Raw genomic sequence first — 16,755 nt, 5'->3', positions numbered from 1 at the left:
TCTTTCCGCCTTTTACAGATACTCTCGCTCTCTCACACATACGCTCTTGAGCTAGTACAAACATACTGTAAAACAGCTCACTAAACATGGAATGCACACACCCCACCTTGGACAAACAACACACACAGCAAACCATTTCTCTCTCACACACACACACACACACACACAGTCAGCAGTCCAGTAATGAGAGAGAGCAATGTGGACATTGTTGATTTTCTGTCTGGATGTTTCATGTCATGTCAGACAGGAGGAAATGCTGTGTGTGTGTGTGTGTGTGTGTGTGTGTGTGTGTGTGTGTGTGTGTGTGCGTGTGCGTGTGTGGTAGGACATATAGGTGCTACTACACAGTCAGACAGCTGCTAGTGTGCATCTGCTAGTGTGTAGCCGTTAGCGTTGCCGTGGTGACAGACAGACAGCTGGCAGCGGTTTGGCTCCACAGAAGTATCTTGTCACGGCAACAGCTGACAAGCTGCTGCTACCGCACGCTGAAGCAGTGTTGAGTAAGGATGGGACGATAAGCGATATTATCGTTTATCGTGATTAAAAAACACTCACGATAATCGCATAGTGGAGATTTAATTTATCATGATATCGTCCTCCATCATGCACTGGGTTCAATTCACCTTTTATTTGCAGAGCTGCATATCCGGTACCATTTACACCATCTATAATTGGTAAAAAGGTAATTATAATATACATACTTGATAATTATTTTTTTCACTCAAAATATCAGATGTCTTTGCCAAAAGATAACAGATCTACAAGCTCACACCGCGCCGTGACGCGGTGTGAGCTTGTAGATCTGCTATTTCTTGGAAAATGTTCCTTCCCAGGATAAAGGATTTTGATTATCGCGATATCATAAATCGAGATTTATTTTGTCACAATAATCGTGATATGAGATTTTCATAATGTCCCATCCCTATTGTCGAGTTTGTCGACTAAAACTATGACGAAAATGTTCAAAGCTATGATGACTAAAACTATTACTAAATAAATTGACAATTTCGTCAACAAAATAAAACTGGACTAAAATGTCAGGAAGGGACTAGTGGAGAAGTAGAAGTATCCAGCAGAACAAAAAAATAAATAAAAATAAACAAGTCATTGTACTGTATGTTTGGTTGCGATCGGGTGTTGCGCTCTAAAAATAGATGATATACAAGCTCACATGTCCCAGCGCGACACGTTGTAAGCTTGTAGATCGGCCATGTTCACATTGTTCAGCATGCAACCAAGTGTAAAACAGACAATACAACACCATCAAGGCCCGCCAAAATACATTTTTTGACGACAAAATCAACTGTAGATTTAGTCAACTAAAACTAGACTAAAAGTAAAACATTTCAGATTACTAAAATATGACTAAAACTAAATTTGATTTTATTCAAAAGACTGGCTAAAACAAAATCCAAATCTGCTGTCAAAATCAACACTAGCGCTGAAGTCTGGTTTATACCTCATCGTACAACCTGCGTGGTTGTAAGAAGAACTTTTAGGCTGAGAATGACTTTGTTTTCGGAGAGCGACCTGGTCATAGGCAGTGGTGTAAAGTAACCAAGTACATTTCCCAAGTACTGTAGTTAAGTACATTTCTTTTTTCAATTCACAGTACTTTGAGATGTAGTGGAGTAAAAGTAAGAGGCAACTATTGCACTTTTAACTGCACTACAATCATTTGAAGACTTTATTTTCTAGTTACCTTGAAGATATCATTCCTACTAATAAACAACCAAATGTCTGTCTGATATATCTGACATCACTGATACTAAACAGTGCCCAAATTTGGAGATCAACTGACATCACTGATACCGCCTTCTGTACTGTGAATGCGTCACCGCCATGGTAACAGCGTCATGTTGAAACAATGCCCAAATTTGGAGATGATGACTGACATCACTGATACGTCTGGGTTCTCCAACATTACTTCTGAGACTCCTACATTCAATCCCTCATATCGTCGTTGTCGGGTGAAAACCTTGTATGTCCAAAACCTTTTGTTTTGCATTTATCATTTTAAAAATGATTTAAACTAGTGAAAACTGCCGGTCTACAAGCACAAAACACCTGGCGTTGTGTGCTTGTAGATATGCAGTTTCACTACTTTTGTGCAATGGCCATATGATGAAGCATTGCTTTACTTTGCAAAAAAATTACAAATTTGAAACTTGGGAGATACGAGGTTTCTGCCCGACAGTGACGATATACTGTGCACACCGCATAAACCAATCATATCATAAAACACATCAGCAACCGCTTCAGCCCTATTTTACACATACTGTAGGCTATTTGAAGCTCACAACGCACATTTTGTTTCATTTAAATATATTGAATAAATAAAAACCGTGGCATAGTGAGTACAAAGCAAAGGGGTTTTGACATTTATTTCCGTTGACAGTAAATACGAGTGGAGGCTTTCTCTGCATTTCCTGAATCTTATGCATAGTGTGTGTGTGTGTGTGTGTGTGTGTGTGTGTGTGTGTGTGTGTGTGTGTGTGTGTGTGTGTGTGTGTGTGTGTGTGTGTGTGTGTGCGCGCGCGCGCGCGCGCCGTGGCATACAATAAAGTCAACTGACATTGCTAATAGACAACATACAGCATCACATGTGCTCCTTATACTATTACGATACTCAAAAACTAATACTTTTTCTTGCATATTGGTAACAAAAAGCCAGGTTAGCTCTGAAAAATATTCACATACAGTTTTTTCTGGGTTAATACAAAACAGCACCAGAATATTGCATACGTTTATTTTAAGACTTTTTGGACTAGGTTTTAGCTCACCAGGACCTAGGCTATGTATACGCAGCAAAAAAAACAAAAACATATATATACAGTAAACTTGAATGGGCCGTTATTGCTTGTTTTGTTGCTATAAATGATGCTAATAACGTTATGGCTGCCTTTGGCCCATGTTCCATAAAGAACCTGGTTTATGGCTGGTGAGTCCATCGACATAAAATGGTCAAACTAGACACACGTCACTATCCTGACTCACTGGTTTTCAAGTGTTGGGTCCAGGGACTCCCAGTGGTCCTTGAGAGCGTTCCCGGCGGTCCCCAGCTAAATTATTGACGGAAACCGAATGGACCCTTATGGGTCTGTAAACCCTGAGTGTGCAAATGAACCTTTTGTACATTTTTACACTCTCAGTGGTAAATTAAAGGGGAAGACCACCCATTTTCAATATTGAACTATGTCATTAATATACCTTTGAGGAGTTGTGTGGAAACAACAAAATGTTCCCCTCCTTCTGTGTTGCCCAGAACTGGAAGATTGATTTGGGGGTTTGTATTGTTAAGTACACCGGTGTGATTTACAATACAAACCCCAAAATCAATCCTCCACACAACTCCTCTAAGGTACTGTATATTAATGACATAGTTCAATATTGAAAATGGGTGGTTTTCCCCTTTAACAGTGAGGATATTGCAATGTCAACAGTGCATACAGTAGTAGTGGTGGTGGTGGCAATTTTCTTGTTCCAGACCCCAGTTATGTTTCCCCATAGAGATTTCCAAAAATATTTATATCAATTATTTTAAGACTAGAATCAAGCCATCCAGGATCCTGGTGATTCGTGACCATAAAAATATATATATTCTTTGGATCATTGATTCAAATATTTTTGGAAAAATGAATGGAGTCTGGAACGATGGAACCAGAAAATGTCCTCCGTCCTCTACTATGCACTATTGGGGGCCCAGAGATAAGGAGTTGTATCAAATGGTGGTCGGGGGAGGTCCTTTATATCAAACAGGGACACCGGGACAAAAGTATATCATTAAAACAGTTCTCAGAGTTTGAAATAAACTGCAGGGAATGCTTGAAGATCAAAGCACAAAGTCCCCAGCCGTGTTCAGCCTACAGTACCAAAGTTTTATGAAAGGTGAAGAACGTCCATGAACTTGGTGACGTGAACAAAAAATAATAACTATAAAAAGAAAGTGTCCCAAAACATATTAAAAAAAAAGAGTGATCCTGAATAAATATGAGATGGCCACCGTTGTTGGCAAGTCAGCCACTTTCTCCTCTTACTTTCACTCTGTCTTTACCCTCTTTTTATTTCTTCCTTTCTGTGGCTTCACCGTCATCATCATCATCATCATCATCATCATGATCATCCTCCTCCTCAGTGTCTTTGGTCCATGTGCACAAGATCATGAAGGAATGTAAAAAAAAAAAAAGAAAAAGATAAACAAACGTTGATGGAAGACAAATCCATGGTCGTGATTTCAGGTGGGGAGGGGGCGGGGCTATACAGCGGCCATAAATTAACTGAAAGAAACAACAAACAAACAATGACAAACAATAACCAAATAATTAGAATGAAAATAATGAGGTGGAATGACTAAAATGAAACAAAATGGGCAAATAATATATATATAACAGACAACACCAGGCATGTAACGATTTATCGTAAATAAATTAAATTAAAATCGATCCAAACTGGTGACAATTTAAATAGTTTTAATCAAAAGATATGATCGCGATTCAAACAGGAGAGAGAGTGTGTAAAAAAAAAATTAATCTCTTTGCATCGTTGCAAAAAAATAGTTTTCTGTCATTTGCTAATGTATTGAAAAGAGGATAAGAGAAAACAGTATTGTAATAAATAAATAAAAGAGAGAAAAAATATTTTGTGATTTTGTCTGGAAAATAAACTTTAAAGAATCCTGAAAAATTGTCTCGTGAACCTAGTATCGTGATTTGAATCGTATCGTGAGTTGAGTGAATCGTTACATGCCTAGACAACAAACATTTGAGTTCAACACAAATGAAATTATTATTAAATATGGTACTTCACGTTAAATATATGTAAGACAATCTTCTAAAATAGCAGCTTTGTAACACAAAGGTAGAGAGAGAGATGTCTACAATCGTTGAAAACAGATGGAAATTACACTGTTGAGTGGGTCATTAGGAATACAATCAGGGTTGTTGAGTTCTCAAAAGTTAAATATTAAATAATGAAAGGTTCCTAACTGAAAAGCTATGGAATCTGCCTGACTAAATGAAAAGCCACAAAATGGATGATCACTTCACGTTTTCATCCCTGCAAGATAATGCACATAGCATCCACAAGGTGGAGCCAGTTAGCCTCTAATAAAGCTTGTGATTTACCAAACTTGAGTTGGGAAAATAGAAGTGAACATGATAGAACTTAAAAGTCAAATTTCAGTTCACTAAATTTGAAATGTAATTTTTTGAATGAAAATTTAAGGGATTTTGTCAAAAAGTTCACTCAAAATGATGTGTCCTTACAGAGTGGACACAAGAACCGTGTACGGATTCACACTTGATTGCATGGCAGAAATGTATCTCTGTTAACTAAATACAATCTTTATAAAACTTTAATTAAGGCAAAGGCACATTAAGTAACACGCGTTAAGTGTGACTAATTCTTAATTATCTGTTCATTTTACTCTCAGATTGTAAAAAATGGCACGTTACCATGCAAAAGGGAAGGTGTAAAAAAGGAAGACAAGAAATGTTAAGCTTGGGTAAAGCCTGATTTATACTGTACAACAAACAAACAATAGCAGATCTAGAAGCTCACTTCATGATGTGGCACGTTGTGAGATTGCAGATCTTCAGAGCAGTACAAATATATGCTGGAGTACGCCTGATTAAAACTTAGTTGTGTACCAGTGTGTCTCACACCGAAAACAGCCAATCTACAAGCTCACAACGTGTCACAGCGAGTATAGATCAGGCTTTAATTAGGCACGATGAAATAGAGAGGTACCCGTTACCTCCAAACACACACACACACACACACAAACATACAGGCCACAAATACACAAATACGTTTTCATTTTAAAACTAAAGCGATCTCCGTCCACACAAGCGTTTTAGGCAGCACCGTTTCCGAAATAATCTCCATGCACACACCTGAAAATGCATACACTAACATACTGTATGTCTCTGGGGAAAAGTTGTGGTGTCATTTGTTCCCTACCGGAAAAGGGTCACATGATAGGGATATGACCAAGTGACCAAGTAGTCTATGATTCTACCAGTCTTGACTAAAACGCCATCTTTTGAGTTGACAAACTAAAGGCTGTGAATCAGCGTTTTCAAAAAAAGTCTCTGAATAAAAAAAAGCCAGACTGGTGTGGATGCTAGGCATAAACGTAGCGAAGGTTAAACACTTTTAAAACAAAAACGTTTTAGTGTGGCTGTAGCCTAAAGCAGTAACCTGGGAAACTCAGCCAAGCCAGTGACTTTGCAAAAAGAGAGAAGAAACAAAGAGGAGGTATGGAGAGGAAAGTAGAAAAGACACCAACGTTGTTATTTGGGCAAGTGCAGCAAAAAGGAACAGGCTAGAAAATGTGTTCTATTGATATATAGCTAAATATATAGAGCTAAACATTAGATGAAATTGATTAATTTATTTGTGTTGTATCTGCCTTTGCGCCGTTATGGTGAATCGATCACAGAGGAAATCTATCTAATTTGCACCTTTATATTGGACAATAAAACAGCACATAACCCTCTGAATCAGCACTTGCTGATTACACCTGAAGTGATCTAGGCTCAAAGGCAGTTTGAGGACATTCCTGTGGTTCTAAGTTAATTGTGGCTGTACAGCTGATGAGCTTTGTCTTGGTGCCAAACCAGGCAAGAAGCCAACGTTGAGCTAATGTCACTTTGGAGTGAACGTTGGCAAGGGTGACACGTTTTAGGGACATGTGTTTAAAACCACCATGTGACCCCTTCACATGGTGCTTCTAACAATCATAGTTGGTTTAGCGCTCGTTAAGTCTGGGATGTCTTTTGAAAAGACGGTATCCATTAGGGGTGTAACGATATAGTAACTGTATCGAAATATCGTTTTTAACTTAAAAAATCGAAGTATATCGAAATGAAAACAGCTAAAATCGAATCGCATCGTTTTATTTTGTATCGCATCGAATCGGCAGTGCAAAGAATCGATTGTATCGTTACTACCTACCATTGTATTTAGCATTTTTAAGAAGAAAAAAATTAAAGGAGGGGTTTAATTACTTTTCCTTTCCATATAGCTACACTGGTCTATGGATAAATGTGTGTAATCTCTGGGTTCATGTCAAAGGTGCAGGTTTATCAACATACAATGTCCATGTATTTGGCAGATAATCACTGTGTTTACTTATTTATATCCATAATAATACATGTTTCCCTTAAAAACCTGCACTGTCCACACCTTTCACACAGATTTAATTTCTTTGCTAAATAGTTACTATATCGATTTTAAATCATTTAATCGAATCGTATCGTATCGCCATGAATGAAACAATATCATCCATGTATCGTATTGTCAACCATCTATCGTGATATGTATCGAATCGCTATTAAAATGTATCGTTACACCCCTAGTATCCATACCTGTTAAAGAGCAGGCAGGGTCAGAACGCAGAGAAAAGACAAGGAGGCGTCCTTACTTTTTCTTGTCCTTCTCTTTCTTGAGCGGCTGGGACAGGGACAGGGTCTCGGCGGCCACCTTCCTCCGGTTGAAGGCGTTCATCTCCTCGTCCAGGTCCCGCCTCTTATCCTCCACCTTCCTCTTCTCCTCCTGGTGCATTCTCTTCAGCTGCTCAAACTTATCGTGCAGCTGACGGTGCAAGAAAGAGAAATAGACAGAGAGACAGAGGGCAGAGGGAAATGTTGTGGTCAAAAGAACACAGTCGAAATAAGCTCTTGAGCACATTCCCCGCCATTTTAACATACCTTCGTACTCTACGGTGCCTCTGGTCTCCATAGACTTCCATGTAATTCATAGTGCACGGATCATGCACACCCATGCCTAGATAATGCACCACGTGTCCACATTGCTCACAGCTTTCAAACAAAAAAATCCGAATGGAAATCCGTTCAGGCATTCATGAGATAGAAGCCATTATGTTTTCCTAAAATGTAAACAAAGATGGCTGCCATGTTTGATAGATGGGGTTGCTATGGGGGTTAAACATGCAATTTCGCGATTTCTATCATGCCTACTACATTTTTTGGGGTCAGAAAAAAAAATTGAAAAAAGTTTTTTTTTTAATTTCTTTTTTTTTCTTTTTTTTCAAAATGGCGGAAATTCTCTGGACTATCGGGCCTGGCAGGGAAAGACATTGAAATAATCTCGGGACTATCGGGCCTGGCATGCAATGAGTTAACATGTGCATTCCTGACCCTTTCCAATGAATTCCCCTACATATATCCTGCCTGTAGAACTGTGCACACGTTTAACAAGTCTGATCTGAATTTGGTGCCAAAACAAACCACCAGAGATATTCAATAACCTATAGACATTTTGGGGCTGCAGTTAAATACCATCACGGAAACACTTGGGAAATCGTGCAACGTACCATATAACTAGCTAGTGTTAAAATCTGTATCCCTTTTAATACGCTTGAGCGGCTTGACCCCTTGCATCCACATTTTAGGGGAACATTCAGCCAACATTTGCCGATCTACAGTACATGCAAGTGTGAGCTTGTAGATTATAATAACATTTCTGTCTAAAGAGGGACCAAGTAAGGAGCCAACCCCAGTCAAGTTATACCAAGTATAGAGGGCATAACTCAACGGATTAAATAACTTTAAACTTTACAGCTTATTCATATAGAAATGTGTCTTTGAGCAGTTTGACAGGCTCATTTTGGAGTTAGGACATAAGCTTTTAAGATTTGTACAAAACAAGATGAATACAAAAGGAACATTGCAAGGTAATTTGTTGACTTGCAATAGTTTATACTTTGTGAAATAGCTCCATTAGTGGTTCTCAACCTTTTCAGGCCACAACCCCCAAAATAATCATAATTTAACTGGGGAACCCCCACCCTATGAGCACTAAGAGTTGAGGCATTACATTTTGTATAGTGAAAATAGCCGATCTACATGCTCACAACGCCTCGCCAATATTTGACCAATATTTAATTTGTCATTTTAGAGATATTAAAAAGTACTAAAATTGTCACTTTCGAAATGTACAGATACCCTCTATACACTTAAACCTTATGCTGGTTTGTTTACTGTTGAGTGGGAAAACAGTGTTGTACATTAAGTTAATCCTCTGTGGACCCCCCCAAAATAATTTGGGGACCCCCCTGGGGGTCCCTACCCACAAGTTGAGAACCACTGACTTAGAGCACATGGAGCAGGTTCTTTGAACAAACAATATGACAGGAACTAGCTCTCCCCGACAATCCATTTGTTTTCAAATGGATTTGACCCCGGTGACCTGCTATAGCATAGGGCTCACACAGACAGTAGGTAACATACAGCAAAGCTACATCACGCCACGCCAAACACTACAACACCCTCCGGGGGCCGAACCCTGACCTCTCTCTCTTTCTCTTTCAGCTCTGCTTCCGTCTCTTTCACTTTGTTGACGAACATCTGCCTCATCTGCTCTTCTTTGTGCTGCAGGTCTCCCAGGAACTCCTTCCTCTTGGCCTCGTACGTCTCCTGAAGACTGGAGAAGGAAGAGAAATGTGGGAACTTTTAGGCAGTGGTGGAAAAAGTACAATAATGTCTTATTTAAGTAAAAGTATCAATACTGCAATATAAGAAATACTCTGTTACAAGTAAAAGTCCGGAATTCCGGAGTAAAAGTATGAAAGTGTGTGCCGAGTCTAGTACTGAGTGTGCTAGAAGAACTTCCCGATGGGACCCCTTGCTGATCTAATTCTATATTAACTTTTTGAGCACCTCGAACACTATAAAATAGGGCTAAATTGGTTATTTTATGTTTTAAAATATCAAGTTTTCAAATAAATGTAGTGGAGTAAAAGTACAATATTTGGATCCCAGATGTAGTGGAGTAGAAGTAAAACTATTGGAATTTGGAAATACTCAAGTATAGTACAAATACCTCAAAATTGTACTTGCGTACACTACTTAAGTAAATGTACTTAGATACTTTAAGTAAATGTACCGCCTGACAGACTGCTCGGCTCCTCCCTACCTGAAGGGCTCGCTGTCAGGGTCTGTGTCTTTGAAGCCCATCTCCTCCAGTTTACAGCGTCGGTAGAGCTCGTAGTGGCGCGCGTGGGTCTGCTCCCGCAGGTCCTCCATGTTCACCCTGATCAGCATCTCCCTGAGCTTCACAAAGTCACAGTGGCTCTCGTTCTCAACTGCGGGGAAAAACAACACAACAAGTGGATGAGAGTGCGGCATTATAGCTTACTCTTAAAATGGGTTACGATTTTTCACCCGGTGTCAATAATCAAATGTAATCCTGGGCGCTGCTCTCCCTCTGCCAACCTGGGGAGACAACGGACTGACCTCATGCCTCCTTCTATGCATGAAGAGTCCAAGTTGCTTCTCTTCACCTGACAGGGGGGAGTTTACCCGGTTGGACGTAGCGCGTGGAAGGAACACGTTATTCCACCGTCATTAGCTATGCATCATGTTACCACCATCGTAATCATAAAATAATAATAATAATAATAATAAATCAAGCTTTTCATGGTACTCAAAGTTGCTTTACAAAACAAATAAAAACAACTTTATTAGGACAATAATTAAAAAGGCTAAAAGCTAAAAAAGTACATTAGCAAGGACACAAAAAGTTTTTTTTTTTAAAAAGCTGAGAGATACAGTAAAGTTAGGTGGGGAAAGCAAGTCTGAAAAGGTGGGTTTTGAGGGAGGCTTTGAACACAGCAAGGGTGGGGGCTTCTTTTATGAGGTGAGGTGGGAGTGGGTACATCAACGGAAACAAATGTGGTTGAGGGCGGCTAAAAGTCACTTTGCCCCTCATTCAAAATGTTAAAACAAGCAACAATCTAAAAGCCTCTAGCAGCAACTAGAAACTGGACCGTTCTTTTCACCCAACCAGACCAACAGACATTGCCATGATTTGAATAATGGGGCTAAAAAATAAATAAAAAATGTTTTAATCGTTACTGGCGGAATGGGGGTGCAACATGTACTGTATATAACTCAGGCATCATAGGATCACTCAAAAGGTTGAGGTTCACCCACAGCCAACAGAAAATGTTGATAGCAATTCACCCATTTGATATTTACGTATTGTGTGAACATTTTTATCTAATGGTGGTGGCACAAAAGTAAAGGTCATGGGACTGCCAATAAATCAGGTTAATCTAGGTGTACAGCAAATTCCTTGGCAGTGCAGTCAGTTGATTTGGAAAGATGTTGTATGTGTAACCAAAGTGATGGATGGACAGACCAGCGTAGCTTCAATAAATCCTGTACCACGTTATGGAATAGTTGTAGAATCATGTGGTGAATGAATGAAGATTAATGCTTTGCCGTAAATGTGTGTGGTTGTGGCCGCTAAATCTGTCCAGGGACGTACAGTATGTATTATCGTTTTCTTCTCACTCTGGGGATGTTATACTGGCCAACAGTTGAATATCAGTAAATGCGTCAAAAAGTGTGAATCACCCTGACCCTATCACATTATGGACATAAAGTAAGTATTTATATTGTGTTAAACAGGAAACCACTTAACTACAACTGGCGCATTGTCACATTTGACAACACACCATTTTTGTCTGAGAAAGTATAAACTTTAACCTCATCAAGAGGCTAGATCCCGCAGGTTATTTTTCAAGACAAGGCATATATACTGTATGTGCTTTGTGAACTCAAATGCAACCGGTTGAATCCATTCTGTGTCTGCATGTCTTGTGAGGTATCAGACAATAAAATAAAACAATGCCGTTTAAAGAGACTTCTCTACGTCCCCCCCACAAAATACTATGAGCTTGATTACTTTCCATTCATTGGCACAAATACATCTTCCTGCCTGACATAGGGAGGAATGAGGCTCATAGGGAGCTGTATATTTAACATAGACATGGAGTATGTGGTGTAATGCTATTATTACCTGGCATGAACAGGTTAAGGTTGATGTCATGTGATGGGAGGTCCGGGAATAGGAGACAAATAAGACGTACTGTACCCAGGAAGGCTATACAAATAAGCTACTACTGGTTGACATGCTGTACGCCATCTCCTGTGACTAATATATTCAGTAAACTGTCTTTACTCCAGCTCTAGTAGTTTTCATTGCCTCTAAACGTTAACACAACAGATGAACAGAATACTGCAGGGCCCAAGAATTCTACAATATAATATGCTGTGTGTGTGTGTGTGTGCGTGCGTGCGTGCGTGTGTGTGTGTGTGTGTGTGTGTGTGTGTGTGTGTGTGTAAATATGCTGTGTGTGTGTGTGTGTGTGTGTGTGTGTGTGTGTGTGTGTGTGTGTGTGTGTGTGTGTGTGTGTGTGTGTGTGTGTGTGTGTGTGTGTGTGTGTGTGTGTGTGTGTGTGTGTGCGTGCGCGCGTGCGTGCGTACGTGTGAAAATATGTGTGAAATATTGCGCCCTGCACCCTTGCATAGTGTGTGTGAGTAAGATCTTTGCATGCGTGTTGAACCCTCACATTTTGAAAAACTGTATGAATGGTATCTTGCAAACTGACCTTCTGGGAAGCAAAGACTGTATGCCTGCTTTAAGCCAAGCATTAATCATTAAAACCCTATATTGCTTGTCAGTCTTAAGGGCTCTCTTAGGAACAGGCAGAAAACATACATGCATATAGTGTGATCCTCACAACAACAAACCCAGGACATGACAAAGCATTATTAATTAAAGGGGTCACTGCTCTTCCAAAGTCTTGAGAGTTGCATCGATAAACCATGGCAAAAGCAGCTGTCTAAGCATTGGCTTTAATTTGCGCTAACCCAATATATCTGTCTCAACTATAACCCCCCCGCTAGAGCTGTCACAATTATTACATAATCGTCTAATCGCAATTATTTGACATAATCGTGATTATTTTTCATAATCGTCATAATCGTTTCCATGTTGAAAAATGTTCATATATATTTCACTCAGTCAAAAATAGTGGAAATAGCAGATCTACAAGCTCACAACGCGTCGCAGCGCGACGCGTTGTGAGCTCGTTGATCGGCTATTTCCACTACCAATGTTTTTTTTAAGTATAAAGTTGTCAAATATGTCAGTAATTTCTTTGTATATTCAGGTAATGTGTCATATCTGCCATGTGCAACTTCAAAGCCTAAAAGTCAAACAGAAATGTAATTGTCAACGACAAATAAATCGTTAATCGCAGTTATTTGAGTGAAAATGTAAAATGTCATAATCGTGACAGCCCTACCCCCCGCTCTCTCTCCCTCTGCATTTCTCTCTTTCTCAGCTATAAGGTTCCCTCGCAGACCCCCCCCCCCCCTCTCTCTCAGCTATGAGCCTCTCTCTCTCTCTCTCTCTCTCTCTCTCTCTCTCTCTCTCTCTCTCTCTCTCTCTCTCTCTCTCTCTCTCTCTCTCTCTCTCTCTCTCTCTCTCTCTCTCTCTCTCTCTCTCTCTCTCTCTCTCTCTCTCTCTCTCTCTCTCTCTCTCTCTCTCTCTCTCTCTCTCTCTCTCTCTCTCTCTGAAAAGCAGGAAGTCAAATGATATCTCAGGGTGGAATGTGAGGCAGCAGTGTGCACAGAACACGTCTGTTTTAATTTAAGCACATTGATAAAAAAACTGTGGCAACAGACAAGCATTGAATAAGGACCGTCTGTTTGTATGCAAGCACAGCCAGCATTATTATTGTATTTTTATCCAAGTGCTCCTTGCAAGGCTATTATAGTTTTACATTTTTCATTCGTTTTATTTTTCATTCGTTTTGCCTTTTTGTTTTCAGTTTGAGTTTAGTTATGATTCCTTTTCAACATGGGGTGGTAATTATTAGTTTGTTAGTTAGTATATAATTTATATATATACTAATATTTATTTTAAAGGCTTAGTTTTCGTTTGTTTTTTTGTTTTTTTATTGTAATGGGGTATTTATCAGGGGTGAGATACAAAAAAATCATAGCTGATCTTAGCTTACAACGATTTTTGAAAACATTTTAAAATATTAGGCTTATGTATGAAATATTGACAAAGACTAGTTACTTGTAAGTTAGTTTTGTAAACACATAACAGTTTAAGTTACTGTAGTTACCACTGACATTGTAGTCTCTCAAGAACAGACTAACTGAGCTCCAGTTAAGTGAAAAGGACCTTTTCTTTGACGATGGCTGGCCAGATTGCTGACATAGAAACATAGGTTTTTCAAAAAGTCTTAGAAGGATTCAAAAGACACTTATAGAATCGGGTCAAAATTTTCAGGATTTTTCAAAAATAGCAGATCATATTTTTCAATAGTTAAAGCAGTCAATAATCCTAGGCCTAAATGGGTTAACCCTGGCACCTTGCAGTCTTGTAACAGCGATATGTATGTCCGAGTGATTCTCACAGTAAGGCCGGTTTCCTAGAGAGGCGGTGAGTGGCAGGAAGTGTTTCCTGCCTTGCAGACTGACATCAGTGGGAGAGAATGTTGTACCCTGGGTGTCGGTTCCATTCGACTCACATGTCACCCTTATTTGCTGCTCTGAATCCAGACACAGGCTCCACGTTGAACTGAGTGTGCAGCCTCCTACCCAGCTGTCCCGTCTTCGACTAGGCAGGGGTTGTTGTAGCGGTGATGTATATTGTTGTTGTCGGGTGGAAACCTTGTTATGTCCAAAAGCGTTCCTTTTGTATTTATCATATAAAAAAATGAACTAAACTAGTGAAAACAGCCGATCTACATGCACACAACGCCTCGCGGCGCGAGGGCGTTGTGTGCTTTTAGATCTGCTGTTTTCACTACTGTTGTGTGATGGCCTTGTCTGATGAAACAGGGCTTTACTTTGCGGAAAAACATACAAATTTGAAACTTGGGAGATACGAGGTTTCTCCCCGACAGTGACGATATTGGTCCTAAAGCTGCCACTGTTTGCTATTTGCTACGGCTGTCTTCACACTATCAGGTGATAAGGAAACCGAGGGAGGAGGCTGGTGCGATGATGCCTTCCAGAATGAGGTGAACAATGGAACGGATGTCTGGGTAATAACTGGGAAACGTATGATGATTACATTTAAAAGTTATTCTTTTGATGAATGACATTACAGTCTCAATTTAGTCACTGCCAATTCTATTCCTGCAGCACACTGCTGTCCCCGTGGCTGCCTGCCCACACCGTTGGCCTGGGGTAAATAAATACAGTGCGTCTCCTCCAGCCACCCACTGGTTATTTTCAACTGACAGTGAGGAGCACCGGTTTTGCCCCATTTTCTCCAGTTCGGTAACCGAAAAGTAAAGTCGCCGGAACTTATTTTTTGTATTTGTTATACTGAGAATAAGGTTAGAAATAACTTTAGGATCAAGCATATGTTTCTGAGGTCAAGATTAGGAATATGGTTAGGTTTTGGCACCGTTTTACCGAGGTTAAGGTTAGGATTAGGAATAAGGTTAGGTTTAACCGTTTAGGCATAGTTTACAGAGGTATATAAGGATATTAAGTGGAAAATAACAAATAAGCCTTGCCTTACCCGAGTTTACTTTTAGTTGACATTGTACCAGTGAACTGTACTGTCATGAAACTGTACCTTTTCTTATCCAAAACTTATAATAAATAAACTTATAATAAATACCTCAATCAATCAATCAAAAGGCATAAACCATCAGCCCCTGGCGAGTTTCTTACCGGCGACTCTTCTGGTATTCTCCAGTTCCCCTCTACTGCAGAACAGGCACCTCAACCCGAGAGCCGACCAGCAGTGCAGTGACAAGATTATGTACACCTACCCCACCCACAAACACTTGACAGTCGTGTTGGTTGGAGAGAGAAGGCCGAGCTGTGGACAAACTGGGCCTCTGCGGTGGTAGGTGAGGGTTTCAGCTCTACGCCACCCAGATGGATGGATGCCCCACCTCTAAATCTATTAACTCTCAAATACCTGGAACGCGCCCGAGTGGCGTTAGATTTTAACCACTTTAACCATTATTTTATGCTTTAACTATTGAAAAATAGCAGATATACAAGCTCGAGCTTGTAGATCTGCTATTTTTGAAAAATCGTGAAAATGTGTGCAAATCTTTGAATATCTTTGACCTGATCTTTGACCCGACTTCTAAATCCTTCCTCTAAATCAGCTGTTCTCAAACTTTTTCATGTCAAGGACCCCCAAAATTACATTTATTCGGCCGCAGACCCCCATCTCAAAATATGTTGTTCCAGGGACCCCCCAGAAGCAGAGATTTGAGTTACAAAAGTCTGCTTTGAAAAATATATATTGAGAAACGTGCACACATTTTCACGATTTTTCAAAAATAGCAGATCTACAAGCTCGCAATTTGCTATTTTTCAATAGTTAAAGCATTCAATAATTGTAGGCCTAAATGGGTTAATAATGTCCCTCTAACAATGATTCTCAAAGTGGATTCCAGGGACTCTGTGGGTTCATTTAGGGGGGTCTAAATTGACCCATACAAGTCTGTAACTCTGACAGAGTACAAATGGAACGGGTCCATTTGGTTCCATTACCAAATGGAACACTGCCAGAGTTAAGGGGAGACCTTGAAATGTGAAAGTTTGAGAAATACTGCTCTAGAACATGGATACTGTACGATTATTGTCGCTGTGCCCCTGGAGTTGGTGTAAGACATAAACAACAGCCACCTGCATGAACCTCAAGGCTCCCAAGAGCATTATCTTTTGCCTGCAAACCTCTCATAAAGAAGAAGATATTACTCCCTAGTCTCCCTTAAAAAAAATATAATCACTTCATCCCACAATGTCCTTATTTTGTCCCCCTCACAAGGCCACTACAGTCACTACAGGAGTAGCCTCGGAAACCCAGGCTTTTATTTTGGCGATAGGAAGAAAAATAAAAGCCTGGGGTAACTTGCTGCAATTTCTGGCATAGGAAGTGGGAGGCGGG

General features: G+C 39.9%; 1 protein-coding gene across 2 annotated transcripts in view; it reads right to left on the bottom strand.

The window, feature by feature from the left end:
• Nucleotides 1-2,258: 2,258 nt before the first annotated feature.
• The window catches only part of septin8a (septin 8a), a 61,997-nt gene continuing 47,500 nt past the window's right edge, over nt 2,259-16,755 (bottom strand). For both annotated transcript variants that reach the window (XM_080748600.1, XM_080748601.1), the window contains exons 7-10: nt 9,940-10,108; nt 9,315-9,447; nt 7,427-7,596; nt 2,259-4,277 (exon numbers count right to left, since the gene is read on the bottom strand). In XM_080748600.1, the coding sequence (XP_080604726.1) occupies nt 4,274-4,277; nt 7,427-7,596; nt 9,315-9,447; nt 9,940-10,108 (476 nt within the window). In that variant the 3' untranslated portion in view covers nt 2,259-4,273. The remainder of the gene's footprint in view (nt 4,278-7,426; nt 7,597-9,314; nt 9,448-9,939; nt 10,109-16,755) is intronic.

The sequence above is a fragment of the Nannobrachium achirus genome, assembly GCF_963921795.1.
Source record: "Nannobrachium achirus genome assembly, chromosome: 19".
Classification (NCBI taxonomy): domain Eukaryota; kingdom Metazoa; phylum Chordata; class Actinopteri; order Myctophiformes; family Myctophidae; genus Nannobrachium; species Nannobrachium achirus.
This window is presented reverse-complemented; position numbering and strand designations above follow the sequence as displayed.